General features: G+C 37.6%; 1 protein-coding gene across 3 annotated transcripts in view; it reads left to right on the forward strand.

Annotated features, from left to right (window-relative positions):
- GABRA2 (gamma-aminobutyric acid type A receptor subunit alpha2) overlaps positions 1 to 27,862 on the forward strand; it is a 75,501-nt gene that overhangs the window by 18,842 nt on the left and 28,797 nt on the right. For all 3 annotated transcript variants that reach the window (XM_009682015.2, XM_068942996.1, XM_009682016.2), the window contains exons 4-5: positions 14,477 to 14,544; positions 26,577 to 26,797. In XM_009682015.2, coding sequence (XP_009680310.1) covers positions 14,477 to 14,544; positions 26,577 to 26,797 — 289 coding nt within the window. The remainder of the gene's footprint in view (positions 1 to 14,476; positions 14,545 to 26,576; positions 26,798 to 27,862) is intronic.

Here is a 27,862-nt window from a genome sequence, read left to right on the forward strand (position 1 = left end):
TGAATATCTATTTAGTTAGATATCTACCTCACGTTCCTCAGTACTGCATTTTATACGTTTTTCTATAAAAAATTCCCTACTCTCTTGTTTGACCAAATTTCCATCAATTCACTATCTCCATCTAAATAAAGTTTTTCCCAAATCCAGGCCATACTTACCACCTAGATGCAGCTGTCTAATTTTCCTTTTTTTGTAGTATGAATACCAGACCTTCCTTTCCTCCTTCCAGGTACAGTTGCACTCATCTAGCTGCCTGCCTGAAAGATTTCATATCTAATGAACCTGACTGGGGAGACTGAGAGTGATCCAAAGGCAAGCTCCTGGTGAGCTGGAAAGTAAAGATCCTTCTTTACTCACAGATTGTATGGCCTTCCTTTTGTGCTTTTACAAGTTATTGCTATTGTTGGGTGGTCTGTGGTAGATCTGTTGCTCCTGGCCGTATTCCTGACTACATATTAGTGCTTCTGTTTGCTTTAGTGCCACCGTTTCCTGACCATTTTTAGCAATAAAATTTTCAATACACCAAGTAGTGCATCCAATTTTTAGTAGCAGGTAGAAAGAGAGGTACTTTGTCAACGAGGATCATGCAGAAGAACTTTTTAATTGCCAGTATATTACGGCTATATCTACTTTATGTTTTTTACAGTATTTCAGTCAGTATTAATTCTTGTGGCTACTATAGTAACTCTTGAAGACTCCATGAGGAAACAGATATGAGATAAGAGAACAGCATAGCACTCTTTTTTTAACAGATTATCATTAGGGTACTATATGCCAAAGGCAAAAAACTGCAAAGAGCAAGGAGCAGGGGAAAGGGCAGGAGGGTAGGACGAAAGAGATGGAGAGAGAAGGAGGGAGATAAAATGGTAATACCACTTACCACTTACCACTTTTAAACTATTGGCAGATTAAGGCAGCTGGCTGATAATAGCTTCAAATCCCCACTAGAAACTTGTAAATGGAATAACACAGTCAGTTTTAGCATTATGGTATATGCATTTATTTAAATTTCTGACTCTAATTTTTTTGAACAGTGAGTCATCTATCTCAAAATCAGGTATAGAAGATACATCAGATGTTTTCCACTGATGTACAATTCACTAGCCTGCTCAATTAAAGCATCAGCAGAAGACTGAATTTATATTGTCAAAAGTCTAATAAATTTTCATGATAAGAATCAAAGTGCTTTAATATGCCAAGATTAGTCTTTGAACACATTTTATGTCTGTTTTTTCAGGTTAATACACAAATTAAATTAATCACCAGCCAAATAAACTTGTGTTTACCACTGTCATCCTAATAATAGTTTGCTTTCTCATGCAGAATATGTCAGCACTGGCTTTCTGAAAATGTCTGTCCATTGAGAGCATATGATATTTGGTAACCTTTCAGAAGTGCTTTTGCTAGTTGGGAACCATTTGTGTGATTAGTTTGTAGCACAAGACTCTTGGATATTATTCCATAATTACTTGCCATAATGTTTAGGGCTCTGTAAGAGCAGTTAGCTCAGTGAAAGTAGCCTAAATCAGTTTCCTTCTGGTCTGGGAATGTTGTACACATCAGAGCACGTGACACGTTTTAGTAAAGTTGTGTAGCTGTAGTCAGAGATTGGATTTACTTATGTCTGACCAAATTACATTAATATTTCTGTTCAAGCATATGTATGTGGTCCTGTGCATGCATTTCTTGTTGAACTGGAAGAAACAATGCATGCAAAGTAATCTGGGACTTTTTCAGGAAAAACATGAGTGGCCTATGTTCGGTCTGCTAGTCTGTGTTTTCTACGAATTGTAAGTAAAAGTGTTACATATCTCTTAATCCTGTAATGTTATGACTAACAGAGTTGATGGCAATCTAGATTCATAGCTCTGGATCACTGACCATCATTATATACTGGCACACATAGTTTAATAAGAATCAGTTAAAAGTGATGTATGCTATAAAACTCTCTCTCTCTCTCTCTCTCTCTCTCTATGTACACGTATATACACTATATACTGTGTATATATATTCATGTATATACACACACACACATACAACTGTACATATATAAACTATATACGTAGTTATATCTATCTATCTATCTATATAATAGCTTCTCTCCAACACGGAAAATCTGTCAGGGAACTACTGTGCAAAAGAGGTAAGCTTTGTATTTTGGTGAAGCAGGGTGAAGTAACTGGGAATTATGATCCACCACTCTGTGATGGAACAGATCATTATCTCTAAGGCTCTGTCTTCCAGGTCACAGAATTTCTAAGACAGATTTGACTTCAGAGATGAGAGATTTATACAGAAGATATATTCCAGCTGGAAAGATTACTTCTAAATATGCTCTTTTTTGATACTCATAATTTTTTTTCTTGAAGTTTACAGAAATTGATTGCGCTCGTGATCTTCCCCGTGAACGTAGTTTCCTTGGGTTACCTATCATGACAGCCATCTGTATTTGTTGCCTTTTTTGTTTTGATTCCAAAAATTGCATCCTTTTGATCAGTTACATACCTGAATGGCAGAAAACAATGTATCTTGTGACTGAAAGACTGCCTTCTCATTAGGAATGTCTTATCTCTTTGATGATCTCTATAAGACAGGGAAAGCAAGATAAAGCATGAATTATGGAGGTCTGGGACCTTCACTGTTTTACATATGACTGCTCAGTAATAGGTATAGGTCATCACTGTGGATGAGCCACATATCTTGAATTATTTGATCTGGTCACTTCATGGTGCTGATTCTCTCATCCAGGAGAAGTGTCTTCTAACATTTATTGTTTTCTCTTCATGCATCCATTCTGTGTGATCCCGAGATGATAAAGATTATAAAGATAGTAATGCATTCTTCAGATCACTTCTGTCAGGAAATAATCATTGGAATGATTATAGCCATCTTTTTCCATTCTCTCTAGTGTGTGAGCCTTTCAGGAGAGCACCAGAAAGTGAAAGGAAAGGAGAGGGAAAGAGAGTCTGCATTTGTCTTTGAGAATTTAGAGGTGTGTTGAAGGTCCAATTCCTGATCTGAATGTATCAGCCTAATGTCCTAGATATTTTCTCCTGACTGACAGTCTAAAGACTACTGCAGATGCCTTTTTATTCTTACTTTTTGTAGGTCACTTAGATTTTTCACAATGTATAGGCTCACCGAATGAAGGATGAAGTTCCTCCATATGAGACAAGGCTGAGGTACAGGTGTAGTGTGGAGTATATGACTGAGAGAAAGCCAAAAGTAGAGCCTTAGATTTAGCACTGCCTTGATAAAAGCCCTCTGTCCTGCTGAAAACATGCATTTCACTTACTGTCCTTATCAGTTTCCGCAATTTTAATCGGGTGCCAAACAATGAACTTCTTTCTAGCAGACCTTTTAATTTGAACTTGGTACTGCATTGCCTTGTACAGTTTCTGAACAAAAGGAAAGATAACTCCCCACAGAAAAATAAATAAATAAATAAATAAAGACAAGAAGGAGAAGTGTAAATGCCTGTGGTTTGAGATAAGGGAATGGTCACGTCCTTAATAATAATCCCTTCCAATCTGCTGGATGCTAAAAGCTGTCAGAGAATTCCATACTTTATTATCAGGCGTTCTCTCTTTAGCTGACCATAAGAAAAATGAACAGATAATCTTATTTGCTACTGAATAACTTGTTTCTTTTAAAATTATTATGTTTTAACATAATGTTCTGTGATAGGTCCTGTCCACGTTCTCATGACGTCATAGTATGTGCTTAGAGGAATATAGACTTTAAGAAATTGGATGATACAGATTCTAATTAAACTCATATTAAGCAACGTATCTAAGAAAAAAAAATGTTCTTTTGTATAACCAAAACAATCATTTTGCATTTTCTGCCTGTAAAAAACAGTTAGTTTAATATTAAAGGGAGATTCTTTCCCCCAGTATCTAGCCTTTTCACATAGAGAAGCCTGAACGGGTTCTGAAAGTCCCATAGGCAGCCAGAAGAGAAATCTCTTGTCACAGCAACCATAAAAGACAAATTTGAAGCTCCTTAATCCAAGCTCCTGGGAGTATGTGGTAGAGGAGATTCTGGGAAACACAGCTAACGGTAAAGTAGCTTAGGGACATTGCAGTGACTCAGCTGTGAGACTCAGAGTCCTACACTACACTTCTTGTAGGCACAATACATAGCCTTAGTATAAGACTTCTTTGTTATTAACTAGATAGCAGAAGAGTAACTGACAACTGTATAACATATTATAAAAAAAGATTGCCCTGTTACTGCCCATGTACTTTAGCTCATTTGGGGGATTCTTTTCCTTGATTTAAATATTAAGATGATTCTCTGTTGGGTCACGCTATGAATTCATTGTTTGTCAGGACTTCTATTTAGCAAGAAGCTTATTATCCATGGTCATCCCACAGGGAGGCCTAGTGAATGAAAAAATATTAAGAATAAAATCAGACAGCTTGGCAGCAGTTCTGATTTGTGCTGTGTCTCAAAGTCCTTACCGCTATTCTTCCTTCCCCTGCCTTTCAGGGAAGTTTAAAGCCTACCTGTTCTCATGTACCCTGGGGACTCTGGGTGTTAACAGACAAGCAACTCCAGCTGTTTTCAGTAAGTCTACACAGTGACTTTTTTAAAAATATATTTATTAGAATAGTCTGGATAAAGATTCACTTCCCGTACTTCGTAGTTATTTTACCTGGCTTAAAACAGGAACTTTTGGCAGTTTGATAGATGGATTAGAATGGTGTCTAGTTTTTTAGAGGTTTCTGTAATTGCTTTATCACACAATCCTCTGAAAAGCTATTTTAGGATTTCATACAGCATCACTTATTAAAAAAATATATTTGAAGCTCCTTCTGCAAAGAGTATGTTAAGAGTACCCACCGAAACACAGCTCTTCTAAATAAGGTCACTACCTTCTTTCCTTCTTTAGCAAAAGAAAACACAACTGTAGCTGCATTTTTAATAACTGTGTGACCCAGAACTATAGCAGCTAGGCACTATACACAGACATTCAAATTGGTCTGTCTGAAAGGACCAGCATTTTCAAAGCTTTCTTAAGTCTGTTAGTCTCCAGATAAACTCTGTCAGCCTTTGGGACTTGGGAAGATGTGCATTTCATACTTCACTCTGATAGCAACAAGTCTTAGGATCATGCCAACCTCTGGTACTGATGAATGTTTTCCAACAAGCAAGAACAAGCAAGAACAAGCAAGACACTGCTTCCGAGAGGTTTGTCCTGGCTTCTGTCAGCTCCAGGGTCCCGTAGAACTCCTTTTTTGTGGCTGACCGCAGAGATAGGCATTCTCCAAACGTCTTCTTTTCATGTCAGCCATCACCAGGAGAAGTCTATTTCAGACTTCAGTGGGCTCTGGTGAGCCAACCAAATCTTTACTATATAAATAACAAGGATAATAACCATTTGGACAGTGTCTGTTTTAGCCTAGAAAAGTGGTACACAGTCAAAGGGTGAAATCCTGTGCAAGTATTTACAGTTTTTTGGTCACTCTGTTGTGTTACTAGGAGTTCTGCAGTCATCTCACATGTTCTGAGTGCTGAAGGAATGTCGCCTCTGATGCCTTTCCAGTGAATAAGGAGAAAATGTATTTATTTTTGAAATGTGTGGGAATTTGTGGGAGGGCACTTAGGGAGAGCCATCTCTCATAGCTTGTACTCTCACTGAAAAGTGGACGTGTTACCAGCATAAGCCAAAGTGTCTTCTGAAATCTAACCTGTAGAACATCTAGGCTGACTAGCCTTTATTAGAAACATACCTGAGCTTAAGAGGAAATGGGGAACAAGCAGGGTAGCAGCTAAAATTAAGCGAGTCAGGAGCCACTATGCAGTAAAGGCTTATCTTAAAATGTCCAGATTTAGCTGCTTCATGACTTAAAAGAGAAATCTGAAGCTGATTCTTTTTTTAAATGATACTGCTTTTATAGGGAGATGTGTTTTGGAATGCAGACGGGGGTAGCTGAGTGAGCGTATAGAAAGGGATGATTTGGGAACGCTGTGACTTGGAGTAAAACAAAGAGGTGAAACCTGAAATTACCCTAAAAGGGTGATGCAGCAGAGTTTGACAGGGTGTTCCATGAATTGAAGTACCTAGGCCATCATATGTAAACATTAAAAAAAAGATGACTTCTGAATATAGGTTTCTAAAATCTCAGATCATTTGGGGAACCATTCTGCCTTACCTGCATGTTGTGATTTCCTTTCTAATAGAACAGCACTCTGAGCAGATTAGATGGAAATGTGATTGCATGGAAAAAAATGCAGTTGCATGGGAATAATAACTTTGCCACCCTTAGCTGTGTGATGACACTGATTCAGATCAGTTCAAGAGTCTTGTTCCCTTCCATTTCCAGACTTGAGTGCTGTTGCTCTCTTTGTCTTCCTCTGTCTCACTCTTTAGAGGGTGTTAGGGCCATTTTAGCTTTATCATGTTCATCCAGTTGATCTAAACAATGTGATAGTCCCAATTGTTGCTCAGCCTAGTTATTATATGGTAATATGGTGACCTGGTTATCTGACTCTTCCCATCCTGATAGGTGCTGTAGTGGCTGAAGGGATAAGGTTTAATACTGATGTTGTATTTTTCATTTGAATGGCATGTAGTTTTGATTTGCTGCCAAATATGTTTGTTTTACTTCAACCTTTTAAGTTGAAGTTACTCCTATCTCAGTAAGATCACATTTCTTCCAGCCAAACTCCTCTATGTTTAAAGTTTTCGCTTTCATGTTTCTATTGAACTTTTAAAGTAACTCCAACTAAAAATTACTCATGCTTGTTCTTTATTTTAGAGCTGGATTATTTTTCCCTTTTTGTGTGTGTGAAGATATAGTGAAACGGAAACAGATGGAAATTTGATGGATTTCATGGTAATCTGGCCTTATGAGGAGAGATTTCATATTACCTGTATGTTTAGATTGCCCTTTCTAATAATTTCATTCACTCCTCATTGTTCCTATTTTCAACATTTTATTTCTCCGTTTGTTAATTGTAACACAATCAAGACTACTGTTTGTAATTACTCTATTTCCTCTAATGTTTATAAAACCAAAGCATCCACTTAACACAGAGAGAGCTTTTAATTTTTATTTTGCTAGGCGGAAACGGTATTCTTTCAGTTTTCGTCAGTTTCTTTTACATACAGGACAAATCTGAGAATTAATTATCTGACCATGGAGACATAACACATTATGTGAGTGGCAGATACGCCTGCATTTCATGCGTGCATGTTTTATGGGTAAACTACACCTATAAAAGACCTGCTCAGCTAAAGACATATCTGAAAATGTTTCCCCAGCTCATGTCTTTTGCTACAGAAATAAAGGATGTTGTCAGTTAAGCTAAATGTTTTTTCCGTGCTAATATATATTTCTTTTCTGGTCCAAAAAAATCTCACTCATCTCTAAAGTTACACCTACTTTTAGCTGAAGTTTTTTATTACAGTGAATTTTCCCCTCAAGTTTATTTTCTTGCTGCTTTGGACTTGCTCTGTTCAGTTTTGGAATCATAAATACTACTTTTGGGAAGCAAATATTCTAAGTGCAGAATGGGCTCATACACAGGACCAGATATTCAGTTAGTGTAAATGACATAACAGTATTTATTTCAAGGACACTGTATTGCTTTGTGGGGTTGCCAGCTTCATGAGTTCTCCAGGCCTTTGGAGAGTCTCTGATAGCAATTACATGGGGCTATTTATTTAGTATATGATATGGTGTCTGTTAACAGATATAAGCTCTTCAGGGGGAAATCAGTTTGGGTCTTTCAGCCCCCTGGCTATAAATTCCTGTCTTTTTCTCCGACATAATTTCTCTTTCTTTCTTCTGATTTCCCTACTGATGTCCTACTAGGTGATTAAGACTGGGGTTTTGTAATCCATAACACAATTAGATTTTATCTGAATAAAGCTTCACTGTTATCTTTAATCAATCAGCTGTTTGGTGACAAAACCAGCTAAGAGCACATTCTTTTTTCGGTCAGTGCCATGAGAAATCAAATACAGGGCCCGATTCTGATCTCATTTGTACCAAAGTGAATCAACAGAACAAATGCTGTCAGTAACACTTAGAAGTATTACTAGATCTTACTTTGGTAAGCGCTCTACATACATTTTGTTGAAGAGAGAGATTTGAAAGAGAAATTTACTTAGGGCTCATATTAAGAAATTGTTTTGCAGATAGGTCAGGGATAGTGATGATATTGGTAGTAAAGCGCTGATGTCAAGGAGGGAGGTGAATTTGTTTCTTCTCACAAAGTCCACTTCCGTTTACAAGTTAAAACTGTACTTCGGTATGCACATGTTCCTTTGAAACTATTGTAATTTAACGTAGTGGATAACAATTAAAGAAGCTGAGTAATTAGATAGATAAAACTGTCCTATGAAGCACCAAAACAAAATATAGAGAAGAACAGGCAGCATAGTGTTTTTGAAATACTTTCATTCTTATGAATTTTGCTGCTCCTATGGCTCCATGTTGTGTGAACCCTTCTTTCCCCCACTCCTCTTCAGCCAGAGAGTGTCTTCAGCTGTCAACGGACACTCTTAAGGAGCTTGTCAGGTAAGGGCAGCATGTTGAGTCGGAACAGTGTTTAGTGGATTAAGACTCAGGCTGCTTCACCCGTGCAATTTCTAGCTTGTATTATGAATGACAATTTCAAGGCTTTTGGGCATCATTGCCAAGCATGTCCTTAGAGTCAGTATTACAATGTCAGAGCAATGTCAATGCCAGTTAAATAATTTTTATAGCACAATATTTAAAGTAACACCAGACTTTCGACAGCATTTCCACAAAATTCAGAAATCCTGAGTTAAAGACCCCACTCCAAACTTGACCTCCTTTTCTATTTTGTGTTGTCATAGTTAATAAACAGTGATTCATTTTCACATTTTTTGCCTGCTGTGGCAGCTCTTCAATCAAGTTACAGCCTTGCAGTGTTCTTCTGGGTGCTATTTATTCTACATTAAAAATTATGTTTGTAAAAGAAAGAGAAATTGTTTCATACTATGCATTAGAATTGTGTATGTATATTTTAGAAGCCCTGTCCCACTAAGAAATATTTTTGATGGTTTTGGATTACCTCAAACAGACTAGCTTTTATTTTAGCTGTCCAAACCATGGACTTACAGTTTTAGTTCTGTTGACTGGAAGTCCCACCAAAAGCAAAGGCCTTTCTCTTGTGAAGATAATCTTGACACGTAATTGATACATAGCCAGCTTCTTGCAAATGAACACCTGGAACCTTGTTGCTGGTTCCCTCTGAAGACTTCAAGACGGTCACTCTCCTTTCTTCTCTTTTTTAAACATACCTAGAAGCAGCCACATATATTTTGGCCCTGTTCACTGTGAAAAAAGGATTGTAGATTCTTCTGGTGAGAGGAGAGGACGAAAGGAGAGAACCCAGATCATTCTCAGATTTGAGAAATATTCAAATTTTTTTCAAGAAAGATAATTCTCCTTCAGAATTCTCAAAGGAGAATTCTCCTGCATGTCTAGCTGCCTTGCATCACAGACACTGGAACCTTGGGTACTCCTTCAGTGATGCAGGCAGGCTGAAAAAGGACTTCTGAAAGAAAGCTGAAAAGTTTTGAAAACTGCCTGGCAGGCAGCGTTCCAGAGGAACTCATTCAAAATTGAATTGTCTCCCTGGAAATACCCAAGTTTGACACATTGGTAAATACTGATGAAGAACCTTTTCATCTGACTTTTCCGACCGTCTCTGTTACTTAGCCTGTGATTGATTTAAACTTCAGCCACTACAAATTCTCTACCAAGCAGTTAACGTCAGCTGAGCCAGCTCTTCTACTGGAGAACAAGCCAGCAGGATCTCAGACCATTAGAATGGGTATCTCAGCAGCCTGAGAAGTGTCATAGTGGAATGGATCAAGGCATTGCACCAACTCTGAACTCTTAACTAAGCTGTGAACTCCTCTTCTAATTTTTGACAAGCTAATAATGTTGACATTGTCCACTGTGGGTGCTTAATGTTAGACAGCTGAATCCAGAATTGGCAAACAGCTTTACTTCATGTTATTTACACTTCACTAAATTCTTCTGCCTCAGTTTCCCAAGTGTGGAAAAAATGGAGATAATAAAACTGCTCTCTTCAGAGAGTGGTTATTATAATTAGTATTTGTAAAATCCTAAGTGTCACTTAAACACACACTAAACATTCCAGATGAGGATAGATAAGGATCTATAAATCTCCTGCAATTTGGTGTATTTATTACTTTTCTAATTTCTTAATTTTTTCTTGATACTGGTATCATGAGAGATCAAGTAAGGAAAGGGAAAAGAGGGAATAAGAGTGCCTGAGAAGCATCTAAAACATGAACTGAACAGCTTCTGCTATTCATACTTCTAGGCTTTTTGTTTCTTCATCTCTTTATTCTTAACTTTCTGAATCTTTCTTGTCAGTTTCATTTTGGCTTCCATCTTCTGAGAAACTGGCCTAAGTTAAGCCAGATAAAGCTTCTCTTTCAACAGTGTTATTACCAAAGTAAGTTAAAAAAACAAAAGCTATTAGAATAGCCTGGCTATATTTGCTGTGTTTCATAGCACCTCAGGTGATGTAGGCATCTACATGCCATATTCTGTGCCCGAGACTTTTTTTTTTTCCCTAGTGGAACCATCAGGAACATAAACTATACTGCTATTTTTTCCTTTTGTCTCTTAGTGCATTTACTTTGTTTAACCTTCAAAAACTCAAGCTCAAGAGCTCCCAAATATAAGTGACTGAATCCCACCTTCCCGCATGAAGGGTTTCTCCTTAAGAATGACAGATTTTTCAAAAGCAGTGGGCCTCCATTGATTTAAGCATTTTTGGAAACTTGGCCTTTTAGTTAGATGTTTACATACAGATTTAAGAAAAATTATTTAAGGATTATATTGGGAAAAAGAAAACCTTATCCTTAATTTTATGCGCAAAAACACAGACACATATTGCACTGACCGTTTGTTAGCTGAATACTTTCCTATGGCTTTTGTACAAATACTTATGAACCAGAACTGTCTGAATCTCCAGCAGAGACTCTAATGAGCTGTACTGTTCTTGACAGAACGTGAGTTATAAAAAGCCTTTAACTGTGGTGTCTGGTGAATGATTTCTAATCAGAAAGTCCTTCGGAAATCGTGTTTTCTACCTCTGAATTGTTTTCAGTAAGTTACTAGTGGGAATAAAGTGTATGTTTTAATACAGACTTTGAAGAGCGTATATTCTTTCAAGATGAAAACTGGAATATTTGTTTTAAATAATGAAGTTCACCTTTTCTCTTTATAGTTATTGATTATGTAATGCTGAGTTCAGACTTGTAATTCACATGCACCTTTATTGTAACAGTAGGTAAACTAACATATGAAGGAACAGACAAGAGAGTCAGACTGCCAGCATTAACAGATTATAACAGGAATAGTTGAAGACTCACTACATTTTGGCTTTATTCCTCTTTAAGGACCAGTTTGCTTGTATGCAGTGTAGGTAGAGAGTTAAAAAATATGCAGAATTTTGACAGCAAATAGGCAGAAATAAAAACCTACCGATTCCTCCTGTAGTTTTCTGTGCTTTTGCCTTTCCTTTTATCTGTTTTCCTTTGTTCTGTTTTCTTCTACGCTTCCTTTTCCTTCAGTCATCTCATCTCTTGTAACTTATGAGTTTTATTTTTTGGTCACCTTCATACTCAATTTCAAGACATTCTGCTTTCTCCCTACATTCTCTGCCACAGTCTAGCTCTCACTTGCAGTGGAGAAGCCGCTGTTGGGGTGTCTGCATTTAGTCAGTAAGGACCCTCAGGTCAGGGGAGAGAGCAACTGGTTGCGTTGAAACTCACTGCTGTCACCAGTGAGTGACTGTGGAGACTGAAGGCAATTTTGACAAAAAGAAACAAAGATGTATGACTACTTTGTATCCATTCCTATTCCTGAGGCTATAAGGGATGCATTTGCCCCAGTACTTCTTACATAGATTGAAGTGCTGGCCTTAATTATGGCAGTCAGGAATGAAGCTCTTGTAGCTGATGGTCTCCAGATTGCATGCCTCTCCTTCCTCTTGTCCATTTTCCCCCACCTCAAGTCTTGATCCTTGACTCCAAGGGTAATGAGGATCCTTGATCTGAAGTGATGAATGTACAGCCAACAAGAGAAATCTTCAGACTGTTGTGATAACTTTCAACTGCATGTTGTAGTCTATTTGTTCATCCTCAACTCTGTCTTCACTGCTCATTTCTGCTGGAAGTATGGATCCAGCAGTGTGCAGAGCTAATATGATTTTAATGGATAGATTATGGGACTGCCTTTTTTTTCTATTGAACTTAAATGCAAGGCAAACCTAGAGACTTCATGTTCTGTGATTTACTATATGCAGATTGTAAAGACATTCTATGTCAAATACTATGTCAAGTGGAAACAACTGATAGCAATAGAGTGAGGTTACAAAAAGACCATGCTTCCAACTGTAACTCTGATTTGGGGTGGGGGGGTGGGCAGATTCAGATTTTCTAACAGATTTTGTTGCCTGTAATGGAATTACTTCAGATTATACCAGTATGTTTGAAATTAGCCTTGGCTTTTTGTTGTTGGGGTTGTTTTCGCTGTCAGTCATACATTAACACTAGTGTTTTGCATTGAATTATTATTAAGATTGCATGTTGTCCTTGCAGTACAGGCCAAATTTCACAACTATTGCCAGCAGCAGTGTTTTACCCCCTAAAGAGTAGTGTGCCTTGTCACTTTTGCATTTCATCTTAGCCTGTGCCAAGTGACCATTTGGAGAGAATAATCCTTTTTCTGGAGTCTCTCCCACAGGCACCATGCAGTCAGTAGTCTTCTGAACTGTATATGTGTTTTCCATACAATTTTCAGCCAGATCCATACTTTATCCATGTCGAATACTGAAAATAGTGCAGACCCAGCACCTCACCGCGTCCAGTCACTTAAACTCAGTTTGTAAACTATTTGGGGTAGGAATCAACTCTGCTTGTATGTGGACCCCATATATGGGGTTACAGTAGTCTCTACCAGATAAACAAACATGTCTCAGGATGTGCAGGGGAAGCACACTTTTTGAACTCTCAGGGTTTCTAAACGACAGCATAGTAAGAGTCAGCCTTCATTTGCTGCAAAAAGAGAAGAAGCAATCCTGAAAAGAATGTGCTTTTGAGTAGGAAGGACAATATTGAGTCCTCTATTCTAATAAAGACGTGTCTACTGATGGGGTGGAGAAGTCAATGCAAGTTTCTTCAAAGGTGCAGGAATGTGCCTTCACAATTTTCTAGGAGTTTGCAGAAAGTATTATATCACCCTATCCCTGCTTTGGGTGCAGCTACATCTCTTTGATAATACACTGCTCTCAGAAAAGTCTTGCCCTTGTCTCGTGGCTGGTAGAGGCTCTCTAGTCATGGGTGAACACTGAGGATTTCTCCTGTTAGAGGACAGTGGTTATATTATTGGCCCCTACAATTACAAGCAAAATCTGCCTATGCCACATATTTGTCAAAAGATAGCTTTTAACAATATTAAAGACTCTAACGCATAGATTTCATATGATACTTGAATGCGCAGCAGTATTCTTTTTAGGAAAGGGAAATTCTGAGGTGTGTCAAATTACAGATAGTTGTATTTAAATATTTCTTTTTCAGCCAACGATTGGCTTTAAGGCAGAGAGTTCCTTGTGCTGGTTGTCTTGATAGCACACAGTCGTTGGCAACTGCTGTTAGAAATTTCCTGCGTGTGAATGCGATCCCTGTTAGCACATCATTCAGTTTTGAGCCTAATTGAAAACTGAAAATAGAAAACTCAACAATTATTTTTCCCCACAGTGAAGTATTTAATATTCTGATTTCATGGCTGTCTAACTGCAATGATTAGGATGCACATTTTTTCTACACTATTTACACAATAATCCACAACAATGTATCAGGAGCATCGTGTATCAAGGGAAGGAACTATTCTGTGAAAACATGTGTCACTTAAAAACATGCCCAGTTGAAATACAGTGCACTGCTGAACATTACTTTTGGTGTCATCAGTAATTGAAAAGCTTATTGTCATCAATAAGCCTTTTCTGTCTTTGGCTTTGAAAAAGCTATTCAGGATGAAGAAAATAGCACTGAATTAGAAAGGCTTTAACAGAAATGGTCTGCAACAATAGAAATAACAGCTCTGCAACAAAGGCATTTTATGCTAAGAACTGTACTGCTTTGTTAAGTCCAAGACAGTGCAGTTATTTTTGCTGGTGGAGAAGTGGGAAATATGTGTGTACTTACTGATGGCTGTATAGTCCTTTGACTGAAATGAGCTACTCAGCAGGGCAAACTCTCATCTAACAACCTCTGGTAATTGCAGAATAATTCAGTGAGATAAAGATCACCAGTATTTACAACAGGATACTGGTTAGGAGAAGTAAATAAAGATAGGAACTTGTTCATAACGTCCCATAATTTTGTATGGAGAGTCTGAGCAAACGCTATAAGTTTAAAATGTTTGCTTATTTTTTCTTTTTATATCAGACAGTATTACTGAAGTCTTCACTAACATCTATGTGACCAGTTTTGGACCTGTTTCAGACACAGATATGGTAAGCTCCTGAATCTTTTGCTTGTGTGGTAAAAGGGGTAAAGAGATATACTGTAAAATTCCTTTAAACTTGTATTGCGCTTTTACTTATTCTGAACAATTTGGGAATAATTTCACTAAAGTAAGGAAGTGCCAAATCACAGGAGATCCAAAGATGGAACTTGGTTTATAGATCTCACATGATGAGTGCATTTGTATTAGCTGTTTAGGATGGAGCAGCAATGTGTGTTTCAAGTGGAATCTTCTGATTGTCCCCACAGGCTTTGGTTCACATTGTGGAGCTGTCTATAAGTATGTGACCCTATTCTACTTGAAACTAGAATGGAAGATGCGCTGTAGGAGCACCCTTAATGTAGCTAATAGTCCAAGGAGCCTGACTGGAGTTAGTCTAAAATAAACCTGAAATGTGTAGTTTGGAAACTGTGTTCTCAGCACCAACTGCATGGCTCTACAGATCTTTCCTCCTTCATCTTCACTATTTATAGTGAACATAACATTGTGGGGAAAAGCCTATCAAAACAGTCAGATTCATATAAATGTAGTCATCAGTGGATTACTTTGTAAAGTGAATTTAAGCAGAATTTTCTGTGATGATAATGGATAAAAAGGTGCTTCAAGAAATCAGGATCATCCAGTATTATGTTCTTAAGAGCCTAAAAAAACCCATTGAGTGTTGTTTCTTCAGTACTTAGGGTTTTCGTAGTCACTGTTTTCTCTGTGCTTTTCATAGTCTTTTAATTTCAACAGGGAACATTTAAATAAGATCCAGTGGCATTAAAAAGAAAGCAACTAACAGTATTGCTCTGGACCACAGCTTTTCATAAAAACAGCAATGGAAAAAGCTCTGAGACAAGCAACTCATATGCAGAATAGGGAGAATGTCTTGTACTGGTGAGGAAGATCTTTATTGATTTAACTTCTCTGAAGAGAAATAAGGGAAGGATAAAGTAGTCTGAAAGTTACTTTAGCTGCTCTTGCTGTTCTCTACTGACTTCTTGCTGTGTGATCACCCTATGAATATCTGCGTTATTAAGTTACTAAGACAGCTGTATCAGATTAATGGACATAGGGCTATACAAGATACAGAAAGGAGATTATCCAGTGTAATTGTGGAGAAGAATGATCAAATTTTTTGGAAAAATTTTAAATGTATATGAATGTGTATGAAAAATATAAAATAATATCTCTGTGTATGTATACCTATAAGAAAAATGAATATTTTGAAAAACATGCAATATTTATTTTCTTCTATGGAAACTTTCATGCTATGCCTCACATAGGAGCAAGACACATTTTGAAGTTGCAAGTTAGAATGAAACTAAATATTTCTTGGTACAGTGTGCCTTTTTGAAGGTATTTATTGACTGACTAACAGGTAGTCATAATTTTGGAGAAAGTATTCTGTTATTTTAATTTTTTTGTGGTAGTTTCAGTTTTCGCCATGATGTTAAGCAGTTTTAAAGATGTGATACTTAGGTGCAAGAAGACTTACCCAAGGTCATGCAAGTCCTCTGTGCTGAAATGGGACTTTAATGAAAGGCTCTCTGAACCTAATCCCAAATTGCTGGACCAGTTTTCACATCACTGTATAAATGGAGAAATGGTAATTGTTTGTGTAAATGGTAAATGGAAATTTGTAATTTGTAAATGGCGTATGGAGAACTCTGGGAATCCATTTACATAGATCAATATGGCAACATAAGGAGCAAGACAGTAAGGGATTAGGTTGTGTGATGCAATGACTAACTGCTCTGCTCAGAGGTATTTACTGAAACGGAAAGTGGTACATCAAAATGGCAGCTGTTACCATAATGGGTAGGTCTGTTTGCAGGTAAGTAGACAGGTAAGTAAGAGCAGTTTAATATCTACTAATACAAGTTTCAGGATTAAGTTAGCATGCTCAATTGATGATTCCAAAATTATTTTGAAATATATCAGCAGTCAGAAAATTTCAACATGTGAATTTGGAAATGATAATTTCATAGTAATCCCGTATTCTGTCAAATGTGACGGTGACATAAGAGTACATATCATGTGCTCTTTTGTTTAAGTATTTCATTGCTGAATTACTAATGTAAACTACTATATAGGGGCTTTACAGATAGATATTTTCTTTTGTAAAAGTTTGACGCTTAGGAATGTTCTCATTTTTCCAGACTTCCCCCTAAAAGGTTTAACTGGAGGAATAAGCTTGGTTCTTGCTCACATCCTCCTAGCTTTCCAGTGAATCTGAGACTGATTCTCAGAGCTTTTCAGGAAGGTCCCAGCCTCTGAGATTCTCCAGTTTCACATTGTTCATGAGGCCCTCAGTCACACGAGGTTGTTAGGTTAGGCGCTGCTGTTGTCCAAAATTCCCATAGTCATGAATGTCAGTAGGATTCCTTATCCTGGGATTTTTTCATACTAAAGAAAGTCTGTAGATATGTGACTGCATCCTCGTGCATTGCCTATTTGCCATTCTTTTTTTCTCCATTAGCATCTTGTGAGGAAAACAGTGCTTTGGAGAAAAGCTTATTGAAAATGAGAAGAGTGCTTACTGCCATTGGAGATGATTAGTATGTGGTTCTAGTAGGGAACAGGGAGAATGCACATTGGTAATGGCATTTGGATTGGAGCTAAGGACACTGTTCTTGCACAGTGGTGCTGGTTCACAGAGTTGATAAAATGGCATCCTAGTCTATATTGTTATTGATTTGGTAGGAATTAGTGAGATATTTGTGTTCCTCACTAAGTACGTTAGTTCCCATTAATGACAATATCGAACTGTGTGCAATCTACAACTCAGTATGATTGTCAAAGTGTAGGATTTTGTTCAAATTCCCTGTATTTTTCCATCTATCCTAATTGTGCCAAAAATAAATTAAGTCTAGGGGAACTTGATCTGTGGCTGATTTCAGGCTGGGTGAAATTGTGGTTGATAACTATAGCGGGTGAAAGCTGAAGTTGAGTTTTTTCTACATATATGTTGTGATTCTCACTGTGGATTAACATTTTGACTAAGTTAAAGCAGTGCTGCTCTCGCTTTGCTCACAGTAGTTGCTCCGTAATCTGTTCAGTGCTGGCCAGAAGTCTTTTGCAAACTGCACTTCAAATGAACTATTGCAACTAAAATATAAGTGGTACCCATATTAGCTGTGTTTTTGAAATGCTGTTATATTTTAACCACAGAATTTAATGTCAAAGAAAATGACAGTATACAAGAGGTATTTTCAATTTCATTTTGCTGAGTAATGAGAATGAAGGAAGAGAAATCAAAACATGGGATTAAACAGATTTTACCTTCTGTGTTTTGTGTTTTTGTGTTGTTGTTTCTCTGAAATGTTTAAGTTCAGTATTATAATGCTTTGCCTATAGGCTTCCAACCTATCAATGATACACATTTATTCTGACATTAGCCTAAGAGAGGAAAAGCTGTACTACTTTTTAAAAAAATATCAAAAGCTGAACCGAAAAAGTGAAAAACAAAGCATCTGTGAATTGTTAATACCATAATTTCCTAAGAAGAATTGTACGTCTAAGTTATGATTAAAGTGGCTAGTTACAACATTTATAACTAAATTGAAATCCTTACTTTTTGAAAATTCTAAAGGTGAAGGGTAATTAAATTTTGGATGGAATATGGTCTACAGGATGGCCAAATAGAAATGATTTAATTTAAGCCATTAAAAGGGGTTCTTTCTTTATTTTTTTCAAAATTTATAAGTACTATTTTCTGGTAAATCGACACGGCTTTATATATATGCTGATATGTGCTTTTACTCAGAATTACTTTCTCTCAGAATTACTTTCTCTTCAGGCTCTCCTGAGACTTTGGCATCTAAAATTTCTCAGACAGCCATAACCACAGATCTCCTTGAGAGAAAAAGATTATAAATAATAAATGAAAAATATTATGTTTATTCTTCAAGCAATAGTTATTGTATGTAAGACATAATCTAGAGCCACTGACAGTCTTTGTATGAGGTCTACTGCTCTGCTAAGCTCAGCTGAGTTTGTATCAAGTGCTGCCTCACAATAGCCTTTCTAATTGTCACTGGGAGCAGTCTTTCCTGCTTTCCTACGATAGATGGTTAGTAGGTGGCAGGACCTGAATAAACATATGAAAAACCTGATTCACTTTTTGTTTAAATATTAAAACTAACTGGCTTTCTACAGTTTTGTGTTTGAACTTTCAACTTCAGCTTTGCATTGACTTTGTGGAACTTTTTTTTACTGTGGTTGCGATCTTTATTTTTCCCTGTTTGTTTTTCTACAACAACTTTTTGTCATGTCTTACTGATTCACATCTAGTTTTTCACTCTAGAATGAAGAAGCATGAACATTTCTCTGCAGAGATGGTCCTACCCAGCTAGTTCACTGCTACACGCCCTTCCATATTGTCCGTTTACAATTAAATTTTCAATAAGCTTTTCTGATTTTTCAAATACAGCCAGTACACAAATTTTTAATGAAGGCTGAAGGTCAAACCCAGAAATCAACACAAGGGTTGTTACAGAATCTCTTGCTGCAACTTAGAATAGCTTTTCAGAGGAAGTAGCTGAACTGAGCTTCACATTTCCTTTTTCATGTCTATTTTTAAGATTTCTCCATTCCATTTCATATTTCAGCTTTTGTTTTTTCTACTAAAGCTTGACATTTTAGCCATTTCAAAGTCTGATTATTAGCTATGGCTCTTTAACTAGAGAGGCAGTGTAGAGGGGATGTATGATGTGTAAGCATGACAGAATGAGGGAGTGCTACATGCTAATTGTTTTCCTAAGGGTAAAAAGTAAGTACTGCAATTATTTTACTGCAGATTTTATTTTAATTCAATAACAGAAGAATAATTAAGATTAAAAGGCAAACAGAAATGGTAAGTACATTTAGTTGTCGTAAGTGCCTGGGAGCACCCAGTTTGTCCTTTTATCACTGGAATGTTTGTGAAAAGTCAGTAAATTGGTTGCTCTCTTCCCTTACATCATAGGCTCAGATCATTGCCTTTGCAAGTTAAATCTATAGGCTGAAATTTTACGGAGGATATCTCACATGATCTCTTGCAGAATTTCCTTCCTTTTATTCTGTTCGGAAGAACTGTTCCCTTGTGCAGCAGCCTGTCAGCTGGATCAGTACTGGAGATTCATTTGTCAGAGACGGTGTCCAAGCCCTTCACTGACATTAGCTCCCAGTGGTACCTCCTGTTTGCATCCTTGTCCCTGGCAGTAGGCATCCATTGTGTTTCCAGGGTTGCTTTTTCTCCGTGGCTGAACAGAAAAGGGTAATGAGAAATGTTTGTATTTTCAGTAGTAGTGTTATGGATAATATGCTGTAGTCTCTTTTCTAAGTAATCCCTATTCGTGTCTTTCCCATTCCTGTTATTCCTCCTTAGTGCTTATTTTAGACCCTGAGTTCATTCTCTATCAGGTCTTTGGAAAGGAAGGCAAAGAAAACCATTCAGAGAAGGTCTCTTTCACAATTGGTTATGAATAGCAGGACATTCTCTTCCCTCAGACACTATAATTCAGATTAGTTAAATACATTTTTTTCAGATTTTTTCAAATACTACATGTTTAACTAAAATGGTTGAACAAAAATGACTGAAGTTGACAGAAGAAGCAGAAATAAAAGGTTTGTAATGCTTTCTTCAAATAGAGAAAAGTCATATAACAATTCCCTAGATATGCATCACCTTTTCTTTATAGTATTAAGGGTCATATACCTGGCAGATATCATTTATATATTTAAAAATAAATACAGAATCCTTTGAAATGCGTTGATAGCCAGGACAATATGTAAGTTTTTAACAGAGGCTTGATGAAAAAAAATACAATGCAGTTTCAAACCACTGCCCTTTTCCATAAGAGATTTTCTCCAGAATATTTCCAGGAGCAGCTGGTGTTATGACAAAATGCCTACTTCAATATTTGCATGAATTCTATTCACCAGTGCCTAAGATCCAAGCCTGCCAAAGACCCAAAAGAAATATCTGGTTGTCTATTATCTCCCTCGGGGTTCTGTATATACTTCAGAAGGTAAGTTTTGGAAAAGGAGAAATGGACTCAACTTATTCATCTGTACATCTGTATTTGCTGCTAGATACCCAGCTAATGAAGTACTCCATTCGTACAGAGACCACGTAGTCAGTATTTGTGACTGGAGTTCAGAAGGATGTTGGGAGGAGAGGAAAATTGCATCCCAAAATCTTTTGTACGCTGTGGCTCCATCATCAGCTTCAGTCCTGGTACTTAGACGAAAGTGTTTTAGAGAAAAGAGAAGTAGAAAGTGGGACAGAGGTGGCAGGAGTATCATTTTTCCACTCTGGTACGTAGGCCTAGGTGAAGCCAGAACAGGAACCATCTGACTGTATACCTCAAGCACTGTGGGATTTTGCAGAACGTTGTAGTGCATTAGCCCTTGTGTATGTCGTTTGTACCATAGATAAATATATCCCACAGAAAGTGAAATGACCAAGGCGACAAACAAAAATGATTTGTTCCTCCTAATGTAAAACTAATTTCAGCATTTAGTCAGAAACTATATCCAAATGTTTAGTGAGGAAGTTTGGTAAATTAACATGAATGAATGGCATTACACGCTTGCAGCACTCATCACACGTGCAAATATCAGATCATAGCAAGAATTCAGGTATGTCCACAATGCTTAAGGTATGTCCATCTTAAGGTATGTCCAGCAAGGCTTTTGACACTGTCTCCCATCACATCCTCCTAGGTAAGCTCAGGAAGTGTGGGCTAGATGAGTGGACAGTGAGGTGGATTGAGAACTGGCTGGATGGCCGAGCTCAGAGGGTTGTGGTGAATGGCGCAGAGTCAAGTTGGAGACCTGTAGCTAGCGGTGTCCCCCAGGGGTCAGTCCTGGGTCCAGTCTTGTTCAATATATTCCTCAATGACCTGGAGGAAGGGACAGAGTGCACCCTCAGCAAGTTTGCTGATGATACTAAACTGGGGGGAGAGGCTAACACACCAGAAGACTGTGCTGCCGTCTGAGGGACCTGGACAGGATGGAAAGCTGGGCGGAGGGGAACCTCCTGAACTTCAACAAAGGCAAGTGCAGGGTCCTGCACCTGGGGAGGAATAACCCCATGCAGCAATACAGGCTGGGGGCTGACCTGCTGGAAAGCAGCTCTGCCAAGAAGGACTTGGGAGTGCTGGTGGACAACAAGCTGACCATAAGCCAGCAGCGTGCCCTTGTGGCCAAGAAGGCCAATGGTCTCCTGGGGTGCGTTAGGGGAGAGTGTTGCCAGCAGGTGGAGGGAGGTGATGCTGCCCCTCTCCTCAGCCCTGGGGAGGCCTCACCTGGAGTACTGTGTCCAGTTCTGGGCTCCCCAGTGCAAGAGAGACATGGCACTCCTGGAGAGAGTCCAGCGGAGGGCTACAAAGATGATGAAGGGACAGGAGCACCTCTCCTATGAAGAAAGACTGCAAGAGCTGGGCCTGTTGAGCCTGGAGAAGAGAAGCTTGAGAGGGGATCTCATCAACGTGTATAAGTATCTGAAGGGGGAGTGTCAAGAGGATGAGACCAGCCTCTTCTCACTGGTGCCCAGCGACAGGACAAGAGGCAATGGGCACAAACTGAAGCACAGGCAGTTCCATCTGAACAGGAGGAAAAAATTCTTCACTGTGAGGGTGACAGAGCATTGGAACAGGTTGCCCAGAGAGGTTGTGGAGTCTCCTTTGCTGGAGATATTCAAAACCCATCTGGATGTGATCCTGGGCAATATGCTCTAGAGGACCCTGCTTGATCAGGGAGGTTGGACTAGATGATCTCCAGAGGTCCCTTCCAACCTAAATGATTCTGTGATTCTGTGATCTGTCCACCAAACAGATGAGTTTACTTTGAATAATTGCATTTTTTGAGGCTCTTGCCTATAACAGCTTCTTTGGTTTCATGGAAATGGTTTTGATCCTTGGTTGCACACTAACTATATTAATATGCAATAATATTGGTTGCATATTAATAATCTTTTTAAACTAAATTGAAGGAAAAATGACATTGCCTTAAGGAAAGTAAGAGGCAGATATGGTAACTGAGAACAGTGCTTTTTAAGAAATAAAATTAAGGAATTATGCTAATATGAAAAAAATATTAAAAATGAATCCTGTGCATTAGCCAGGCAAGAATTAGATCCATAAATCTTTTGTGTTTATCTCAGCAATGTTTCAACCACAATATTTTCAACTGTCATGAAGGAATCAGTAAAAAAGATACATGGGCTGTTTCTACTTTCCTTATTTTAAAAATTTTACATTTATCTTTTAAAGTTTTATATTTTACAGTGCTTAAAGTTTGTGTTCATGGTTATATATGTGTGCATGTTAAGGGCTTTAACAGTAGACAAGAAAAAGCCAAACTTCCTATAGAGGGAAGTTCCCTGCACGAGTAGGGCATGAGGAACTCTGGCCTTAACTGTTCACTACATAAAATGCTCTGTTCCAGGAGGTGATTAATAAAATGTTCAGTCTGCTCCACGACAATACTGCTTGCTACTGGATATTCACCATTTATGAAATGTTTGAAATACTTCCATCTCTACTGGAGATGCAGAGACTGCCAAAATCTGCCAACCATGAGCTAAGAGGATGAGAGTAATTTTTTGTATGCTCTGAACTTTTTCTGTACAAATCTAGAATACTGTCCTGTAAGGGGGAAGGATTGCTCATACCCAAGTCAGTTAAAGCTTCTCCCAGAGATACTGATGTCTTTAGTTATGTTACGAAAGTCAGCCCCAACTACTGCATATTAAGAGAGGAATGCAATTATTTCACCGTGTTATTCTTCTGACCAGTGAACTGGCAGAGGCTCAGTGCTTCTAGCACTGTAATAATCTCATTCTCTGTCCCTAAAATTTCCTGGAGGCTGGTATAATACATACTTTACAGCTTGTATTTAATTGTACTGTGTTAAGAGTCCAGCTGTGAAATCATCATTTCAGACATGCAGCAGCAAGGAGCATTTGAATGTCCAGAAATCATCACAGAAGTCCTTTATAATTTTGGAAGTAAGAGCCTGCGGTTTTATGGAGATACTTTACTGGAAATAGTTTGGTACTGCCCAATGCTAACAAATTTCTCTTTCATACAGGAAAGTATCTGTAGATTATATAAAACAGATGTTCGGTATTAATTTGGATCTTTGTGTCTAGAATCCAGATTTGAACTTTTAACAGAGTGTTAGCCTTGCTTGAAAAGTAAGCATTACCAACGTTTATGGCAAAGTGATTACTGTTTTAAATAGGAAATAATTACAAAATCTTTATGTAACCGTTTGATAAACGCTGACTTTTTAACACATTGTTTATGTTCATTATACCTGAATAGTTTTTTTCCTTTTTGTTCTGTATAGTAATTGTAGGGATATTCAGGATCATAAGTAGAATGGATTTGGTTGAGGAGGGAACGTGGATCAGTGAATATAGCACCAGGATATGAGGCCTGGGTTGTATTTTGCTGCTGCTAATCACTCTGTAAATGGTGTGGAACAAGTTAATTTCATCCCAGTGCCTTGTTTTCCCTTCGTGTAAAACTGAGATCCTGATAAGTCTTTTGCAAAATGCATTGAGATCTATAGAAGGAAAAGTTATGTAAGAACTACGTGAGGTTTTATTACTGTTATGGTGAGTGGAAGGGGAAGGTGGTCGTGATCATTCTCACCGGAGCTTGGTTTATTCCCTATTTCCATCTTCTAAATTGGACGGTCTGTAAATCAAAGATTTCCTGTGTGGATTGGATGGAAATTTACCAATGGAGAAATTAGAATTATTTGTGGATCAGTCAGAGAGTTATCAGTGGGATCTTTCAAGGCTGCAGCTCAGATTCAGCCCTGCTTGTTCTTCTGCTTAAGCAGATGCCATGCATCAGACGTTTTTTTGAAATGTTACTGTTTTGATTTAGTGGCATTTCTTGTCTACTTTTTTTCTCTTTTGTATCTCCTGTAATTTTCTCTGTAGATGAGGGAAGACCGAAGAAGCAGGACCTTTGAAATTCTTTATTGATGGACACATTGAAAAAACTTAAGATATATATTTCATCTGTCTATGTATATGGGGGGATATTTGTCAAAGGAGCTTGCAGGAGTTATCACACTATTCTGTTGAATTTCAGTGGGATTTCAAAGTCCTGCTCCCTCAGGCTCTTCTTCCCACTTTTTTATACCCCAACCATCAATCTTCTTGTACGTGGCAATGATTTTTTTTCTTGAATAATCAGTACAGCTTATCTATTTGAAATAGGACGAAACCTCTCAGACAGAAACCATAAGGAAGCTTTTAGGGCAATTGTTTTCTTTGAGTTACCTGGTATTTCTAGTCAGATTTCATATATTCTGCTGTGTCTTCAAGCACACGTTCCTGCTGCCCTTGATCATCCTTGCTTTTATGTGATTTCTAATTTTTCTTGGTGCATGATAGGACTGTTAAGTAAATAATAATTTCTAAATAGGTTTTTAAGTCACAAAATATTTAGCAAACAAAACAGTGCATAAATCAGCAAATAAAACAGGACACTTCAGTGTGTTCTATCATAGAGAAAGGGGCAAATTACTTGTCATGAGGGAGTGTTTCTGGCGGTGATGAGACACAGAAAAAGATCAGGTATAATGTGCAAATGAAATTAAAAATTCCTGATTACAACTGCTTTGCCTCCTCCCCTTGCCATGCTCTTTCGGCTAACAGAATGCTCTTTCCTTTTCCACCTGCTTCTGGCCCTGATCTGGGAAAGTTCCTGCCAGCTCCTGGGCTCACATTGCTGGGAAAGGCTGTCTGTCGCTTCTCATTGCCTACTCAGTCAGCATCTTTTGTACAACCATATGATTGACTGAGGTAAACCTACGCCTTGTGAACGAGCGCGCAAGGGAGCCGGTAAAAACTAATGGGATCCGATAAGTTCTCTGAAACTGCTTTTAGCTCTTTTCCTTTTATTGTTGGGATTTGATCAGGACTGCTCCATTCAAGGATAATATATTTATAAAACAGTTTGCTTAAGCTGTTGTATTTGCAAAGTAATTGCAATAGTACAGACTGTTGTAACATGCTAATAATTTGAACGTATGGGTCCATTTTGCAAATACCCAGCAAAACCGAATTTGCACCAAGGTAGCGCTTGCCACTACGCAATATGGTTTCCTACAGAATTTTCATGTTCTTGGAAATTGCAGTTTATAAGCAGTGCTCACAGTTACAAACTACTCAGTGAATTCACACATCCAATTTGAAGTTAGTTGGTAACTTTATATTGTCAATGTTTAATTAGTATCTTCTTTTTTTTATTTAGAATAGCAACAAAAAATAGCAGATAGAATATCTAGCTAGAGTGAAACAGGCATGTAGTATAGGTCATCAGTTGCTTTTTTCTTGCATCCTTGTCTTCAGACTACACTTCTTTTCCAATATTAGGAATCAAAGTGAAATCCTGTTTATCAGTCCTTACATATGCATGGATTTCAGCGGGTAATGTGTCACCTTTTGTTCAGCAGCTATCAAGGGAGAACTAGAATCCACTGTTCCTTGTCTATATGCTTATGCTAATAAAATCCGTAACTACCTAAGGGTCTTACTCTTGGTTTATTTTCCCTTTGGAAAAAATCTCTCTTGTATCAGTCTTCCTGGATGTGTTGTACGCTTTTTGGATAGGCTTATTTCCTTCGTTTGAAATTCAGCTGTTCTCTGTGCTCTTGAAATGCTGGATTACTCTCCTACAGGTGCATCTACTGCAGGGACAGTTTAATATCCTTCTGTATCTTTTTTCACACTTCTTAATGTAAAATATTTGTGTTTATTGAAATTATCTGTCCCACAGGTGCTATAGGTACCAGCTACAGAAATCTAAATATTGGAAGGGTTAAAAATGCAAACAACATTTAGCAATCATGAAGGCGAATACCATACCCTTAGTATCTTGAGTTCCTCTCAGTATTGTGCAATTTCACGTGATGGTTTTTCATATCGTTTTGCCAACAGATTTTTGCAGCAAGTGCTTTTCTTTTCTCATACTCAGGAGATTAATGTTTAACTGTGTCAAAAAGTATATCTTTATTCCATTGTAGGAATACACAATAGATGTTTTCTTCCGTCAGAGATGGAAGGATGAGAGATTAAAATTTAAGGGCCCAATGAACATTCTTCGACTGAACAACTTAATGGCCAGCAAAATCTGGACTCCAGATACATTTTTTCACAATGGGAAGAAGTCAGTGGCTCATAACATGACAATGCCAAACAAGCTTCTACGAATCCAAGATGATGGAACTCTCTTGTACACCATGAGGTATGCCTTTTCATCTGTTCTCTGTTCATGCTATTTTTTAAAATGATTTTTTTCAAATAACAACTAAATAGGGTTCCAAGAAGACTTTCCTTATTTGTGGCCCAGCAGAAACAGTACTAGGAGAATGTACTTTTGTTTCCATTTCTCCTACAGGTCTGTTGGGTGCTTTTGAACAAAACAGTTTTCCTGCGTATTGCTCAGTTTTCATGCTTGTAAGCACATTAAAAGATACTGACCACCTGCTTTGAGACCTTTAGATGGGAAGCATTGTACAAGAATTGTTCAAAGAGAGTTTACCAACTCCATCTTAGAATGATTAAAATAGCATATGACTTCTGCTAAAGTCCTGTTAATGTATGCATTGCACTAACCATGTGAGCCTTTGAGCAAATTTATTATTGAGATCAATGGCAACAAAAAGAGGGAGAAGAAAGGGTTAATTGGGACTCAAATTCTTCCCAGCAAGAGCTGCAGGGAAAACAGATCTTACTCTCTAATAACAGTTTCTATGTATCTAAGTACAGTATTTTACTTAGAGTTGTAATTTTTATTTTTTGCGTGCTGTGAATGATTAACAGCTAAGATAAATATTTAGCTAGTAAAATATATTAAATTGTTAATTTGGTTGGAAAATAATTTATAAAAAACTACAAACATTATGAATGCATAGGCAGAAGCATTATTTTTATAAGACTGATTTCTTCGATTACTGTTTTTGCAATAATATTATCTATAGCATTGAAACTATTTTATTCAAATTTTGAGAAACTGCTAGCTTAGTTGTCTTTGTTTTTCTTTGAGTGTATTTATTAAATTGAATTGGTTGTGAAAGCAGACTTAAAATCCCCAGCTTAAATAAGATACAAAGTTTGAGCCATAAAACAAACCTGTACTATGCAATCTTATTCATTCAGCCATTCCAGCATACCTTAAGCCTGATTTATTGTACAACATGCAAACCGTTATGGTACTGAGTGTTGAGACATAAACTACTAATCATATTGAATGATGTGGTGGTTGGAGAGGTTCAAAATAGTTTACTGGAAATAAATTGAGACTTCATTT

Source organism: Struthio camelus, chromosome 4, assembly GCF_040807025.1.
Source record: "Struthio camelus isolate bStrCam1 chromosome 4, bStrCam1.hap1, whole genome shotgun sequence".
NCBI classification, from domain to species: Eukaryota; Metazoa; Chordata; class Aves; order Struthioniformes; family Struthionidae; genus Struthio; species Struthio camelus.